We start from the raw sequence: 18,125 nt of genomic DNA, 5'->3' as shown, positions 1-18,125 counted from the left end.
TTTTAGAATTATACTATATCATTAATGTCTCACACCATTAACGACAGTCATAATTCAAGGGAACAAATATTTAGAATAAATGCAAACAATTTAAACAATTATTCCAACAAGTGCACAAAACCCATAGAAAATAAAATTTTCATATAATGTGATCAAGTAATATTGTCTCAACACAAAATGTTTCTAAGACATATAAAACTGTAACTCCCACTTATTCAAAGCCAATATACCAACATGCATAACACTTAAGCTCTCAAAGTGCTTGTTGTGTTTTGCTATACATAATGGTTTGGTGAAAGGATCAGCCAAGTTATCATCAGTGGGTACTCTTTCTAATTTTATGTCGCCTCTTTCAATTATTTCTCTGATCAGATGATATCTTCTGGAAACATGCTTGTTCCTGTTCGTAGCTCTGGGTTCTTTTGCTTGCGCAACAGCACCAGTGTTGTCACAATACAAAGGTATTGTACTATTGGCACTCGGAATGACACCCAGTTCTTTAACGAACTCTAACAAAGCAACAGCTTCTTTGGCAGCTTCAGATGCAGCAATATACTCGGCTTCGGTGGTGGAATCGGCAGTTGTACCTTGTTTGGAACTATTCCAACTCACTGCTCCACCATTGAGGATAAAAACATATCCAGACTGAGACTTATAGTCGTCATGGTTTGTTTGGAAACTAGCATCAGTGTACCTAGTGACTGATAACTCTGGTTGTCCACCATAGACTAAGAAATATTCTTTAGTCCTTCTAAGGTACTTAAGAATAGTCTTAACAGTTTTCCAATGTTCCTCACCGGGATTTTGCTATAATCTGTCTGTCATGCTAAGCGCACATGCCACATCTGGCCTAGTAGAGATCATGTCATACATAATAGATCTTATAGCCGAAGCACACATGATCCTTTTCATGTTGTCTATTTCTTTGTCATTACAAGGACAATCTTTATTTGACAATACAATGCCATGTCCCATAGGAAGAAAACCTTTCTTAGAATTCTCCATTGAGAAGCGCCTTAGCAACTTGTCTATGTAAGTGGATTGTGATAATCCTAACATCCTATTTGGTCTATCTCGATAGATCTTAATTCCAAGGATATAGGAAGCATCACCTAGATCCTTCATCATAAAGTAACTAGACAACCACTCTTTCACGGATTGCATCATGGAATGATCGCTTCCCATAATCAAGATGTCATCAACATATATGATAAGGAAGACAACGTTACCATTCTCGCGTTTACTATAAACACATGGGTCCTCTTTGCTTCTGACAAAACCAAACTATTTGATTGTTCTGTCAAAACAAATATTCCAACTCCTCGAAGTTTGCTTAAGTCCATAGATGGACTTCTTTAGCATGCACGCTGCATTCAGCCTTTCTTTCGATACAAAACCTTCAGGCTGTGTCATATAGACATCACCTTCTAATTCTCCATTGAGAAATGCGGTTTTGACATCCATTTGACAAATGTCAAAATTGTAGTATGCAGCAATTGCAAGTAATATCCTAATGGACTTGATCTTAGCAACTGGCGAAAAGGTTTCAGTCCGACTGGATTCCATGTGACTTCAAGTAATCAAGAAATTCTCGGCTCAAGTATTCCCCTCCTTGATCTGATCGAAGAGTCTTGATACTTTTCCCAAGTTGTTTCTCAACTTCACACTTAAACTCTTTTAAATTTATCGAAGGCCTCCGATTTATTTTTCATAAGATACACATATCCATACCTTGATAAATCATCAGTAAAAGTTATGAAGTACGAATAACCACCTCTTGCTTGAGTTGGAAACGGTCCACACACATCAGTGTGAATCAACTCTAGCAAATCTTTGGCACGCACCCCTTTCCCAGAAAATGGTTTACTTGTCATTTTTCCTTTGAGATAGAATTCACAAGCTCCATAGGATTCTAAATCAAATGAAGTGAGATAGTCTAACTTTCTCAATCTTGCTATTCTTTTCTCATTAATATGACCAAGTCTGCAATGCCAAAGATAAGTTGCATTATTCGTATTACTTAGCTTAGGTCTTTTGTTTTGCACATTGAGAATATTTCGTTTGTATTCAAGTATATATAATCCATTTTCAAGAGTGGCATTTCCACAAAACAATCCATTAAAAGAAAACGAGCATCTGCTGTTTGCAAAATGGAAGGAAAAACCTTCAATGTCTAACATCGGAATGGAAATAATATTCTTTGAAATAACTGGAACAAAATAACAATTATGTAAATTTAGTCTATGTCCTGAGGGAAGATCTAATCTATAAGTTCCCACGCATTCGGCAGCAACTCTTGCTCCATTTCCAACACGCAAATCAACTTCCCCAGGTCTCACTTTCTTGCAGTCACTTAGACTCTGCACATTATTACAAATGTGTGAGGCACGAGCTGTATCTAATACCCAAGATTATGAATTATTCATAGACATATTTATCTCAATGACAAACATACCTGAGCTCCCACTTTCTGCACCTTGTGCCTTGAATTTTGGGAAGTCTCTCTTCCAGTGTCCCTTCTCATGACAGAAAAGACACTCATCCTTTGATAATTTCGACTTCTTATTGGCCCCTCCACTCTTAGGCTTTAGAACAACATCCTTAGATGCTTTCTTCTTCTGTTGCTGCTTATTCTTTCATTTCGAAGACTTCGCAGAAGAGCTCATCATGAGCACAGATTTTACCTTAGCAGTGGAAGACTCATAAGTCTTAAGCTTATTGTGCAGCTCTGGCAGCCCAACCTTCGTGTTGTTCATGTTGAAATTCACAATGAAATTCTCAAAACTACTAGGAAGAGACTGCAAAATTAGATTTGTTGAGACATTTGCGGGGAGCACCGTTCCAATCGATGCTAACCTCTCAATCAAACCAATCATTTTCAGCACATGCTCAGAAACCTTGCTTCCATCATGAAGCTTGCAGTTGAAGAGATCGCGAAGTATCTCATACTCCATAGTTTGAGCTTGTGAATCATACAAACTCTTCAAGTGCTTTAGCATTTCATATGGAAGCATGTGTTCATGTTGTCTTTGCAGTTCCAAACTCATAGATGACAACATGACACACTGAGCATCAGAAGCATTATCAATGTGTTTCTGATGAGCTTCAACGTCAAACATAGCAAACTCAAGAGATTCCTTATCGGGGATGACACCGATTGGTTTGTCCAGGACATACTTAACCTTGTCATGTCTTAGCACCAAGCGCAAACAACGGAGCCAATTCGTGAAATTTGACCCAGTCAACTTGTTTGTTTCCATCAAACATTTGTAAGCCAAGTGTGACATTTTATCTGAATAAAAATTAAAATGAAAGCAAATCAGAAAAGCATACAAAGATCACATTCGCATCACTAATCAAACAAGGGTTTATTGTATTGATTAGCTCCCACTAATTTTAACATATATTATGCCCCCCAAACATAAAATACGAATTTGTATCAAATATAAATTTTAGTGGTCCAAGATCCAAGTCTATATAGTTGTAGCCTCTGCGAGGGATGATGACTACAATAATATCACCAGGTAGGCCTCCAAGCCAATTGTAACAACAATTTCACAATTCTTGGTTTGTTAATCTAATTAATATGCGTCCATAAATCATTTGGTTGCGAGGGCTACTCAAAATAATTTAAGCAAGTCAACCCCATCACACGATGCCAACTATGCATCTATGAATGTTCCTAAACCTTGTGGATTTAGAGTAAACGCGAGAGCGCAAAACTCATGGTCGAAAAGGCTAGGAGTATCAAACAATTGTGATGGACGACGCATTTGTTTCAAAACAAGACTTATATTTTGTGGGGAATAATTTTGTGATACTAATTTTGTGAATATAATATCCAATATTAAATTTCAAACAATTACTGGGCGCCGCTTACCCAGACATAGTATAACACGGACTACAAATACTGGGCGCCGCCTACCCAGACATAGTATAACACGGACTACACATACTGGGCGCCGCCTACCCAGACATAATATAACACGGTCTCTAACTACTATAGTTAAATAAAATAAGCATAAAATCAAATAGCATGCTTATCACATAAGATATCAAATAATGCTCAACAAAAAAATCAAATTTTATTCTTTAATTAAATGTGGATTTAATTATTTATATTAATTCTAAATTAATACAAAATTATAAAATACTAATCCAATTAATATTTATTAACGTAATTGGGATATACTATTATTTTAAAAGGAAATCTAATTACATTACCTAAATCAATTAGATTACGTAAATTTTGAAAGGAAATCTGCCCTATTATTTTAAAAGGAAATCCAATTGCATTACATATATTGAAATCCAATTGCATTACGCAAATCGAAATCCAATTACATTACGTAAATTTTGATTGAAATCTAATTTAAAATTTTCCAACTTGAAATCTAATTTCTCATGTGACTGTACATTCTCAGAATTCAAAATTTATTCCAAACAAATAATTCGCAAACAAAACAATTATGAATCGAGCCCTGAGCTCTGTTACCACTGTTAGGCATTCTTGTATTCATCTAATGAGCGCATCGGAAATTGCAGACAAAAATAACAGATCTAGATTCATAATCATATTGCAAGTTGAGCACGTAATACACAACGGAACTAAATCTTACTTGTTGTTGTGTTTTCTTCTACGATTGTGTCCTGCAAGTTGAATCCACTACTATCGAGGTCCACGTGTATTCTGATCCGATGCAGGAACAATTCCTCGGTACAATCGCTCTATAGAGAAAGCTAGGAATTCTCTACAAAGCTTTACGTATTTTCTCTCTAATGTTACGATATTTCTCATCTCTCACAATGGAGAATAAATAACCATTATATAGACAAAGAGTCATTAGGGTTTCATGATTGTTGGGCTTATGAACTAATTATAATTGTAGCCCAACTATAATTATTTAATCCATATTAATCTAATCTAGCTCATATCCTTTCAGGGAGTAGTACTGAAAATAGTCGTATTGGTGGACGGCACGGATGCCGAGTTTCCTGATCATTGAACATGTATTGCTGTTAAATTGGTTGGACAGTAGTCGTGAACTCTCTTCCAATTCTACGATTCTTTCAGATTGACATCAGAGGGGATGCTTTGGGGATCCTAGCACCACATCCGTTGGCGCCGCTCGTTTCTCTCCACCATCTTGACTCTGTCAACTCCTTGTTCCCGAACCAGACTCAGCTCGAGCCCGTTAGCACCCTGATGAAAGCCTACAAGGCCGATCCTCCCAGAATGCTGCAGCAATGCTTTTGCTATCACCGCAAATACAAATGGTCCATCTCAGTCTCGTGGGGCTATGCAGTGCAAATATTTCCCGGTACGCTCACAGCCAAGGAGTTGGAAACGCCTCAACAGACTTTCAAAACATGGAGGTCTTGGAGCGACGGGCACTTCACTTTCAACACGCGGCCTGTGAGCAGTGACCACTGCCAACGGCCTCTTGTCTTCTTTCTGAACTCTGCTGAGGTGGAGGAAACTGGGAAAACTGTCACGACATACAGAAAGGTTGAGCCTCAGCCGGTGAATAAATGTAACAAGGACTACGCTCGTGCTGTGGCCATTGAAAACGTCGTGGTCTTGGCATCCAAAATGGAGCAGCAGGAGTGGGATCAGGTTAGTATGTCTTGGCCTTCTTCTTGCGTTTTAGTCGATTGCTATCGTCTACTCCTTACATCCGCCATTAAGAGTCCCGGTTTACCGTTTGGTCTGTCCACCATTAGGAGTCCCGATTTACTTTTACTATAAATGGTAGGTAGACTCCACTTTCCACTAACTCATTCAACTCACATTTTATTATAAAACTAATATAAAAAAATGGACCCCACATTCCACTATCATTTCTTACTCACTTTCCTTTACATTTTTTAAAACTTGTGTCGAACTCAAATGATACTCCTAATGCGGACAAAGGGCTGATTATGGATCATAGTTGTTATGAAAATGAGCTTCTTTATGAAAAGGATTCTTCAGGCCATCCGCATCCGTGTCTCAATACCGTCTCTTAATCGTCTCATCCCTTCACTATTCATGGGCCCCACTGCACTTTTTACCCCACCTCTTAACTAAAAGACAACACCTGCATTCATCCATCTCTTAACCATATCATCCCTTAACTATTCTTTCAATTTCATTTTTTATTTTTATTTCCAACAAATTCAATTAATAAAAACACACTTTATTAAATAAAAGAAAATTACAATTTAAAATCTTAAAAAAATAAAAAAACACATAATTAAAATCTTAAAATGAAACTATAGAGTGTATCTTCCTCTCACTCTCTCTAAATTCAAAATCTCAAAACTCAAATCACAAAAAAAAATGGAGGCAAAGAAGCAGAAGAAGGAGTTCTCTAGTGACGATCATGTGCGTCTACCGAAAATTACAACATCTGAAAATATGAAAAATACATAACTGAAATCCTAATATTACAATTTATTGAAATCCGCATAATCATGGAAAGTGACGTGGTGATCGTCTAACGGTAGCCAAATTTTGCCCAAACGTGCTCCATTAGATCCTCCTGGAGTTGGGCGTGGGCGATAGAATCACGTGTCCTTACCCGAACACACAGCCGCTTTTGCAAAGACGGATGCACTCCACTGCGAGATGGACTGCTTGCAGTAGAGCTTCCAGGGGTTTCAGGGTCAAACCAATTTCCAGCCTCGGGTCCTTCGTCGGCGACAATCATGTTGTGTAAGATTATGAAAATTTTTAAATATTACCGTTAAATTTTTTAAATTTTTAATTTTTTTTAGGAAAATCGATTTAAAAAAATATTTATTACGTCAGCATGACGACGCCCACTCGCGTGCCGGCGAGTGGGCGTCACGCCGCGCCAGAGCTCGCCACGTGGCACTGGCGCGTGGCAGACTGTCTCCCCCCCCCACCCGAGCTAAGCGACGAGACGGAACACCCACAGCGGCGTCTCGCTACGGATGCTCTCATTATGTGTTGAAAGTGCTCTTAGTGTGTTGTAACTATTAGTAATGACTTGTCCCATTTAAAAAACTAATGATTTTTTTTGGAGAAATCACATACCACTAGATAATGGGCTTTGACACATTGCTGCTAAAATTCTTAGTTGGTGATGTTTTTGTTGGGATTTTATAATCTATAATTAAAGTATAGTTAAATATTAATTATTTTATTTTTTAAAAGTAATTTTGAGCTTGTATGTAGAGTCCACATGAGAGTATGTCCATAAGAGTAACATTTAACTGGCCTCATAAAACAATGTTATGTTTACATTGTTAGGATTGTAGTTAAGATTGAAAATGTGTGTTTAAAACTCTCTTGTCATAAATTCAGTAGTATCATGATTGAAGTCATCTATTATTACTATTATTATTACTGAATAATTTGGTTGTATTTTGCGGTTTGATTTCGTTTGTGATGAAGCAATTTGTGAATTTGCAGAGCCCAAGGAGGCAGTGTTGCGACATTGATGGAAATTTAGGACATCGAACGATAAGAATTAGGATTAGAAGATGTAAACATTCGGAGACTATAATAACGATATGAGGTTAGCTTAGCATCCAAAATATATACAGTTTGTAAATAATTGACAGACAAGGGTCACCATTTTCTAAATTCTACTATATCATAGATATATATAGATTGATTAAGTACTTTGGAGCAGGGAGAAGTGAGTTTCTTTTAATAATTACCCTTTTTTTTTTATCTGGAATTTATACTGCATCTGATAGAAATGATTAAAATGATTATTCAGTAGTACTCCCCTCGTGTCATGTTAATAGACTCATATTCTATTTTGAAAAGTTCTAAAATAATTGAATCATTTTTATTTTTGGCAAAAAGTAACTCTCTTTACTTATTCTCTTACTTTATTCATCGTCTCTGTTTGTAATCCAATTCTTGGGTGAGCGGAAGAGAAACATTTATTACTTCCGATTACTCATGAAAAGTAGTTCTATTTTTTTTTTCTATTTTGGCTCGTCTACTAAAATCAGTTTCTTTTATATATGTGGTAAATTTATTTCTCTAATGAGGTGAATCCTATTTTTTTTACTTCTCCCGTTTCTTGAAAATAGAAAATTTTTTGGCTTGTTTAGTAAAAATGAAAATGCTCTATTTTTTAAAATGGCCCCACAATCCACTGATACTAATTAGACTACTTTTCTCTTTCTTTTACTTTATCCAATTTTTCTTTTCCTCTCTCTTACTTAATCAATTTTGTATTAAAGCTGTGTTATTATCAAAGTTTTTATTTTTAGGAAATAGAGTAAGTATATTTTTATCTTATTTTATTAATTTTATATTAAAATACATGTTGTCTACCGGATGTAATCTTTAACAACAAATTGAGAAGTCAAGGAATTTTGTACCATTTTCGACCTAGTATTAACATTACCAAATGGATTACCCTAAATTAAGACCAGTTTAAGAGGGATAATTAATATTACCAATTATGCATTAAAACTCGTGCTTTTTAAAAAAATTTATTTTTCAAGGACGGGGTGGTATCAAAATTGAGAATTTGACTAGAAAATTGTGTTTTTCGGGGTAAATCCATAGTATCAAACACACCTTTATTGTTTATAACTGTTTTTGTGGAAGAATTGTCTTTCACGTTCAAATAACAAAAATTAAAACACAAACTTTCACAAACCAATTCTTCGAATCGGGAACCTAAGAATGAAGTAGTGATTATTTAAACTAGGATTAATAATTTGATTCATATACGTATAACAGTAGTATTGATATCAATCCAAACGTAACACACCAAATTCCCAAGCAGTTGCATCAGTTCTTGTCAACCTCTCATTTTCAACTACTGATATAACCCATAACCCAAAAAGGAATGGCAAAAACATCTTACACTTTGTACAAGCAGCTCCCATCATCACTTCTGGCCGTGGGGTCGTAGTTGGAGGCGCTTGGGTCCGTGCACCCTTCCGGCACCGGAACATTCACCTGCTGAGCAGCCTTGCCTGCTCCAAAAAACATTATGTCAAGCACACATGATCTATAATGAATGCCTAAGAAGAATATATTGTTAACTAACCGTAGAAAATTCCTCTGTCAATGGAATCTTTGTTGGCCTCTCCCAAAGCCGCATCTTTCAAGTATGTCTCAGCCAACTGCACCCTCTTCACATTCTCCTGCTCCTGCACCAGCATGTAACAAGCTTCTCCAGCGTCATCTTAGGCTGCGCAAACGTAGGCGGTCCATCCCTCGAGTTCACCAGCTTGATCCCGATGTTCTCTATCCCAACTCCACTCACCCACTTCCTCACCTCGTCGTCGTACACTCTGGCCCTCAATGCCCCGAAGAAGTCTGCATCGTACACCCAGGTCAAAAATCCTAAAGCCCTTCTTGGTACGATGAATGGAATGAAAAGGCAATTTTTATCTTCATTACATTAATACTCCATCCGTCCGCCATTAAATGTCGCATTCAGTGACGGAACCAGAAATTTTAAGAAGCCGGGGCTGAAATTTAGTAAGACAGTGCAGCGCCAACACCCTTCTAGTTCTTCTGTCCCATTAAAAATGTAACATTTTCCATTAAGACAGTGCATCGCCGACACCCTTCTAGTTCTTCTGTCCCATTAAAAATGAAACATTTTCCTTTTTAGATTTTCCCATTAAAAATGAAAAGTTTCCTTAAATAGAAATAACTCTATCTCTACTTTTTCATCTCTTTTACTTTTTACCCTCTCTTCATTTACTCATAAAACAATGCTACATAAAATTCTGTGACAATTCTCAAATGTTTCATACTATTTAATAGGACGAAGGGAATATTTAGAACTTCTTTCTGAGACGAGACCCATTTTAAACCAACACGCTTTTTCTTTTGATTTCTCTTTTATTTTAATAAATTTGTATTAAATTTTATGTTATTTCAAAAATGCATATTTTAAAATAAAAGGAGTAATAATTTTTTTATACAGATACATAAAAATTGTGGTATTGCAAGAGTATTGCAAAATGATATTAAGAAACTATAAGTAATTCGTGTATAAACTTTCTAGCATAAATGATAGATACAAGTCACATTTAGAATTATCATTTTAATTGAAGATATGTACATATAGTGAATAAAATACTTAAAAAATAATGCACAAAAAGACAACAATAATTACTAGGACAGTACTCTCTTTCCTCCGCCCATTTCACCCTCATTTATCTCTCTCTCCTCTACGCCCAATCTCCCCCCTTTTCAACCTTTCCAGTCCTAAATTCCTCTGTATACATGGTCGGACGGTTCCGGCAAGCCCCCGCTCAAGCGGGGGCTTGGCCTATGCTGGTTCCGTCAGTGGTCGCATTGTTCGCCTCATGTCACTTTTACTATATCTAGCAAGTGAACTTTATATTTCACTAAATCATTCTACTCAAAGTTTTTTAAAAAATTACTCCCTCCATCCCCTAATAGGAGTCGCTCTTTGAGCGGGAATGAGTTTTAAGATATGTAGACAAAAGTTGGTTCAAAATGTTAGTAAAATGTGGGACCCATATTTTTATATTGGTTTTATAATAAAATGTGAGTGGAGTGAGTTAGTGGAATGTGGGGCCTACTACCATTTATGGTAAAAATGAAGAGTGACTCTTAATGGGGGACGACCCAAAATGGAAATTAGCGACTCTTATTCGGGGACGGAGGGAGTAATATATAAAAGTAGAACTCACATTTCTCTAACTTTTTCTATCACTTTATTTTAGAAAGTCAAACAATTTCTTAAAACCCAAATCGGTCAGAAATGAGACAAATTTATTCATGGAGGGAGGGACTATTTTCACTTTCTTCCACCCTTATTCCATTTTATCATACCAAGAAGGGCATGCGTCTCTTTTTGAACACACAGAGTAAGATGGGAAAATTACCTATGGATTGGCCGGGGAAGGTGTCGACGAGCTTAACAACGGCCTCGTCGGGAACGCCGTCAGTGCGGAAGATGCCCTTGCAGAACACCGATGCGTTTCCGTCAGTGCGGAAGAACGCCGTCTCGGATGAGAGGGGCGTAGAGGGTGGAAAAGTCGTTACCGGTGACAATGATGGGGACGCGGGGGTTCTCCTGCTTGTTGTACATCCCGGGGAGTTGCACGTTGGTGGGATTGTTGACGATGTTCATCAAGGTGGCGTTAACCATCTGGTTGTTGACCGTGTACTGTGTGGTGCCGCCCATCCGCCCGGCCCCGGCGTCGAGGTCGTTGATGAACAGGCAGCACATCTTCCCCTTCTTTATGATGTCCGCCGCCTCACGGTAGCGCTGCCGGATCAGCTTCGTCGGCTCCCCCGCGTTCCCGCTCTCCAACTCTCCCGCGCTCATCATGATCGGGCTTCATTTCCATATATAATATAGCAATCAACAACATTTCATTAAACCATTAATGAGTTGAAGTGTTGTGACAAAATAGAACAATTATGTAATTGAGATAAACAGAAACGTAAAGAGACACAGAATTTACGTGGTTCACCAACGTTGCGTTGGCTACGTCCACGGGCGAAAATGGAGAACAAATGTTATTCAGATTACAAAATTTTGTACCCTACTCCTATATAAATAGGCACACAGACAACAGGCTAGGTCCAATACAGACCTTCGTCTGGCTAGCGGCAAACTATACAGATTCAAAGCATACTAACATGAAGAATGGTTACTCACTTGATACCCATCTTGCGGAAAACGAGCTCGCACTGGAACGATTTTCCTTGTCCTTTGCCTCCCCAGATTCCCAAAATCAGAGGAATCTATATTCAGAGGAGTGATCCATTAGACTTATATAGTGGTTTCAGTTTTTTTTACATTGTCAATCAAGAATGAAGACCTTGATGTTAGGTAATGTCATGAAGTTTTTGGTGATGTGAACAACAAGCTTGTCCATGAAAGCTGGGGCAATGTAGAATCCATCCAACTTGTTGTCCAAGTTGTACCTAGGATTAATTATTAAACACATAACATCACCAAAATATATTTATAGTAGTAGTAATTGATAATGAATGGAGGAGAGGAGTGTTAGTTACTCGCGGAGGCCCTGGCTGATGTACTCGTAGGAGCTGAAATGGAGGAGAGGAGTGTTAGTTACTCGCGGAGGCCCTGGCTGATGTACTCGTAGGAGCTGAGGACGGCATCATGTGTGCCCATTCCGGTGGGGGCCTGGAAGAGCGTGTCGACAAGACCCTTTCCTCGGGTGATGTCCTGTTGGTCATCGGAGACGTCCTCGATCAGACCCTTCCATCTATCTCCATCGGTCTGTTTCTTCTCATCAATCTCCTGAGCTACAACTCTCAACTTCCTTGATGAACAAGCCTTGGGGCTATTGTTTGAGGTGCTTGCCTTCTTCAACCTGCTCCCCAAAAAGCTTGTGCTTGGGGTACCATTCAAATTCACCTGCACATACACATACACCTACAAATGTTGATGTGAGATTAATAAAATACGAGATTCAAGATTCCACAAAATTGATTTATTTTCGGTACGTATTTTGAGAAAGAATAATGCTATGTAGCCATAATGTGGCCAGCCACACAATGGCATTTTTGTAAATAATTATAAAAGTCAATGTAATAAATTAATAGTAATAGTTAGTGCTAAGATAATTTTACTTAATTACCCTTTTCTCAAATTTCACTTCAAATTTAAAGTCATTCTTAATTACCAGTCCTATTCATTCTTACCGTTGATAAAGTCAAATATTCATTCTTCACGGTCTATCAATATTAATTTCCTCACCCCCAATTTATTTGAACAAGATTCAGCCATCCAAATTTTTGTAAACCTAATTAATTTTTCATCAGTTTTTGTTATTTAAATTTACATTTTAATTAACTTTGTAATTAATAGTATTAGTTTTTATTATATTACACCAACTTAGGATACATAATTATTTTTAAAAAATCCATTATCACTTTTATAAGATAAAATTGATTATTGGAGCTGATAAATTTAAAAATAAGGTATGTCGTTTTTTTCAAATAAATAATAGTATCATATATTATAAAATTGGAAGACTAAATCTCATTGGTTAATATTCAAGTAATAAATTACTCCAGTAGTATATATTAAAAAATTACGTGACACCGTGTTATGGATCTTCAAATCGTATACCACAACATATTAGTATAATTTAATTGGTGGAGTACTTTAATTGTTTTGTATCCAAATTTCAAACCATAACTCATCTTAATGATTTTAAAGAAGTTGCACCACCCTTTGCTATACCACGTACGTAACTCTAATGATAAAAGGATTTTTTCTAAAAAGATGATGGTCGAATAAATATTTTTAGAAAATTATGATTAAGTGGAAGTCATTTGTTTGTGCTAAACTCATAGTCCATAAAGTCACATTAGTAATTTGATAATTTGATGTAGTTCGCAGAGATAGAAGTTGATGGTTAGGCCAAAAAATTGGACACTAGAAAATTAGTTTTACGTAGTTATACAATAGTATTGCGGTCAAAAGACTTAAAATTATCATTCTATTCTATGCAATGGGAATGGGTAAATTAGTCTTGAAAATTTGATAATTTTAAGATGAACCAATTTCAAGTAAAATAGCATTAAATACATAAATTTTTATTAATATTTTATGTTTATGGCTGGCCACATTATGACCATTTAGCATCACTCTTTGAGAAAATAATACTAATAAACAGTTAAAGTGGGGAGAAAATAATATAGAAGAGGCCCATCTTCTACATTATTTTCTCTCGTACTTTACGTTCTATACACTTTAACTATTTATTACTCATTATGTTTCATTAATTATGAAACGTTTGCTTTTCGGCACTAGATTTTACGTAGTGTTTTTTTTAGTGAAGAGAGAATAACTTAAGAAATAGAAAAAGTAGATTTGATAGTATTTCTATTTTAGAAAATGTTTTATTTTTAATAGGACAATCTCAAATGAAAAATATTTTATTTTTAATGGGACAGATGAAATCATTTTTTCAAAACACGTGTGGAAAACAAGTCAATCATTTGAGTTGGTTCAGAGGGAGTATATTGGTCAAACCCATCTGCCTTTTGCATATAAGTTGAATTGATCATACGAACCGATACTCATACTAGTTTTAATGTTTTATATCACCAAAATTGACAAACTATAGCCATTAGAAGGTTCTTGTAGTTGTAGGTGAAATATTAATCAAGACCAAGTGATGATCATCTAAATCTAGAAAAACATAGCCTAACATGATACAATTACATGTAGGGAAACCTTACCGGAACGCGGTTGACGGCACCGACCGCGACTGCCATCGATCGTTGATTAAATCTCCAAGTGAGTGTGATTTTGTTGGATAGCTATTAATTGTCGTCGGTGTTAGGTAGTGTGATGAAGGAAGATGATTAATATTGTTTGTGTTACTGTTATATATAGGAGATATTGAGTTTTGGATCATTTGAGATGATAGACCACTTCTCAACTGACTATATCCACACAATCCAGATTGCACATATGACACGTTTCCAATCAATGTTGGTTTTCTTGAGTTGATTAATTTTTGCTTCACTGCCGTAATTTCTGTGTATTTGGAATTAAAGCATAACATATGATTTGTTGGCTTCAAGATTAAAGAGGTAAATAGGAATTTTTTTTTGGGTAATTACCAATGATATCTACTGATAGACTTAGTGATTATTCTCCGCACCGATTTATAGGCACTTCAAGGGGTGAGACAAGTGACCTAAGAATTTAAAGTTGTTTTATACCCAAAACGCAAGGATCGATCCCTACCATTTGATTAAGGATAGACTGAATCTCATGCCACTTGACCACAATCCTTAGATTAAATTCGATATTTGTTAACAAAGGCTAGCTTCGATTATGATTTTATTATTCTATGAGTTTTCCCATTACAGAATATTTCTTGCCAGTACTTATGTAATGCCTAAAATTAATACTTTCTCCATTTATGAAAAATAGTCTCATTTTGTCATTTTAGAGTATCAATGAAAAACAGTTCTATTTCAAAAATGAAAACTTCCTTTCATAATTTACCCACTTTGTCTCTTCTCTCACTTACTTTTTTTCTTTTCCTCTCCTATTATATCTATTTTTTCTCATTTATATATTACATTACCAATTTCACATTAAAACTCGCGTTGTCCACAAATGAGACTATTTTTTGTGAATGAATGAGCATAGCATTTTAAATTAAGGATTCGTCCTCATCCTTCTATTCTTAATAGATGTCTTATATTTGATTGATGCGAATTTTAAAAAATTATTTAACTTTTTAAAATAAAATTGTGTGGAAAAAGTTAATGAAATATGAACCTTACTTTTATATTTTAATTTTATAATAATTATGAGTAAAAAGAGTTAGTAAAATATAAGATCCTCTTACTTAAAAATAAGAAAACTAAAATAATATATATATTAAAATCTTTCAAAATAAGAAAATATGAGTTACTTTTATAGGGATTGGAGTACAAAATAAAACCCAATAACTTTTATTATTGGTGGATATATTAAATATCAGCGATATTCGTTAATAGGGTGTATGATAAATTTATGACTAAAGTCCCATTTTGGTCCTTAACATTTTGTGATTTTTTAATTTTGATCTAAAACATTATCTTTTGAATTATTCGGTCCCTCATATTTGAAATCGGTTCACATTTAGTCCGAAATGGACGGAACAGTTAAAATGTAACGGTCAACGCATTTTAAATCAATTTTGACTGGATTAAGAGTTATAATTATGTTTTATTAATATCTAATATCTAATTAACCTAAAACTAAAAAATTTAAAATATAAAATAATTTAACAAAAATCAAAATTAAAACATGAAATTAAAATATAAAATAAAAATAAAAATAATTCCAATCAACGCCTAAAAATTGGCTTCTTTCTTCAATTAAAACATAAAAAATCCAAACTATAATTCCTATTTCTTCACAATCGATTAGGGTTCTTCCAATCGATTAGGGTTCTTCCAATCGACGCCTACAAAATTCCAATCGATTAGGGTCCATCTCCTCAATCTCTCACTTTGAACACTTGGAACCCTAGATTTCGCCGGCGATTCCAACGTAGTTCGCCATGAGTTGGTTCGTGTATGACTCCTATCACCGTTGCCTCGGCGATCCTCGTGATAACAATTACACGTTTGAGAGGAGGAAGGCGATGCACAGTCAACCAACTCCAGGTGAAAATCGAGAAGGTAAGCTTTGCTTCATGTTTCATCTCGTTTCGAAAGTGGTTCCAAATTTTTGTGTCAATTTGTCTTGATTTTATCTCAATTTTGTCTTATTAGGAATTGATTTGTCTCGATTTTCACTTATTCATATTTTGGTATATGTGTGGACTGAGTGTGCTGAGCATGTGGGTGTGGTGGACTGATTGTGCTGAGCATGTGGGGAATATGTTTTTTGTAGTATGTGTGTATATTCTTTGATGTGTGTTGGTGGGACCAAGGTTGGTGATGGTCAACATGTCGGGTATAATCTTTGATGTGTGTTTTGCTTAGGATTTTAAATGCTTATGGTCTGGTGTTGGGGAACAATTTTGGTAGTGGGGACCACACTTGTTGACATAAATATTTGATTGTTTAAAGTAAATGTTTAGGACTGATATGATTCTTATTTTCATATAAGATGGTACCTTCACAACAAGAGTGCATTATTCTGGTGAGATGGATGAAAGTCGTGAAAGCCGTGGAAAACAATATGTCGATGGGATGATTGAGTACATGCACAGATGTGACCCATACAAATGGTCGAAACTTGAAGTAGATGACTTTATTGAGAAGAAGCTTGGTCTAGATGTAAGTGAGTTGGAGTACTTTTACCTGAAGACTGGAATGAATTTAAAAGAAGGCTTGGTCCGCTTATTTGACAATAAATCCTCCATGGATATGGCTGAAATTGGAGTAAAAGCAGGGGTAGTTGACCTCTATGTTGTGGAAACAACTAGGGTATTGGTCAGTCAAGTAACACAAGACCATGGAGAAGCTACTGTTGATGATGGAAAGTCCACTGACAAGGGAAATGAAAGGCTAGATGCAGCTGTTAAGGGGAAGAGCAAGGTTGATGTTGCTGAGGAGGACAATGTGGATGTGCCTCCATTTGTTGATAGTGACTACGACCTTAGTGATAAGGATGAAGATAATATTATGGCTGCCCAAATGGAAGGGTGGAAAAGGGTTGTGGATGTAATGGCAAGACACCCTACTGATGATACTAGTGACAGTGATCAACTTCCTAGTGACTCACCAAGTTTGGGATCAGAAGATGAAGAAGAGAAAGAGCATTATGACGATACAAGGCGTTTGACTAGAAGATATAAGGCTGACACTGATCGCAACGACCCGAGATGGGAAATTGGGTTGCGTTTTAATTACAAGGCAGACTTCAAAGACTTAATTCGTCACCAATGAGTATTGTTGGGGAAGAAGCTGCGGTTGAAAAAAAAATGACAACATTCGTTGCCTACTTGTTGTAGGTTTTGGTGGTTTCACTTTATAAACCGGTGGTTGATTTTGGTGGTTCTCTTTTTGGTTAATGTATGTTGAATATGGACAGATTGCAAGGGAGATGAAGTGTATGTTGATTTAAGTGGTTATGTATGTTGGAATGAATTGAAGTGTATGTTGAATATGGATGAGATTTATTCTGGAGTCACAGTTCCTCTCCATTGTATGTTGATTTTTATGTTGTCTCTTAGATCATTATCAGTTTTTTAACTGGAGAGAAAAGAAACATGTTTATACCAGCTGCATCATAGTCTGAATAAAATTAATTTGCAGGAAACAAGATCTATTATTTATAATCCAGGTAGAGCATGACTCCTAAAATGCATGTTGTTCCTAAAATAACTAAAATGCTGGAAGACAACCCACAAAAAAAGAGAAAAGTTTGTACATATGATACCTTGTATATTCTGCAGCATCCTCATCTTTTCCAAAACTGTCTTCATTAGGCCCAAAATTATGCAAATATAAACAAGCTGGATTGTTGCAAGCATAAAACGAAGAATAGGGGGAGGAGGACGGGGAAGAAGCCATCAACGGTGCCCCTCTCGGGAGTAAGAAAAACAGCAAACATTTTCAATGTCTTATAGCTAATTCCTTAAAGATAATATAATTTAATCACCAAAAAGATACACTTCACCCCCCATGAACTCAGGCGTAACTATCCTTCACTGAG

General features: G+C 36.1%; 1 protein-coding gene and 1 pseudogene across 1 annotated transcript; one reads left to right on the top strand and one right to left on the bottom strand.

Annotated features, from left to right (window-relative positions):
* Positions 1-5,046: 5,046 nt before the first annotated feature.
* Positions 5,047-7,525, top strand: LOC121810516. The gene is made up of 2 exons (XM_042211276.1): positions 5,047-5,617; positions 7,421-7,525. Exons 1-2 carry the CDS (start codon positions 5,207-5,209, stop codon positions 7,523-7,525), a joined length of 516 nt encoding a protein of 171 aa, XP_042067210.1. The 5' UTR covers positions 5,047-5,206.
* A 1,111-nt stretch (positions 7,526-8,636) lies between these two features.
* Positions 8,637-14,348, bottom strand: LOC121741079 (annotated as a pseudogene).
* Between the last annotated feature and the right edge of the window lie 3,777 nt (positions 14,349-18,125).

This window comes from Salvia splendens, chromosome 7, assembly GCF_004379255.2.
Source record: "Salvia splendens isolate huo1 chromosome 7, SspV2, whole genome shotgun sequence".
NCBI classification, from domain to species: domain Eukaryota; kingdom Viridiplantae; phylum Streptophyta; class Magnoliopsida; order Lamiales; family Lamiaceae; genus Salvia; species Salvia splendens.
Note: the sequence above shows the minus strand (reverse complement) of the source record. Positions and strands in the feature narration are given on the sequence as shown.

Excerpts from the sequence above, each read along its gene's own strand:
- LOC121810516 (XM_042211276.1), top strand. The coding sequence starts at position 5,207 with ATGAAAGCCTACAAGGCCGATCCTCCCAGAATGCTGCAGCAATGCTTT. Across the intron at positions 5,618-7,420 it reads AGCAGCAGGAGTGGGATCAG|AGCCCAAGGAGGCAGTGTTG; the intron begins GTTAGTATGTCT and ends GTGAATTTGCAG.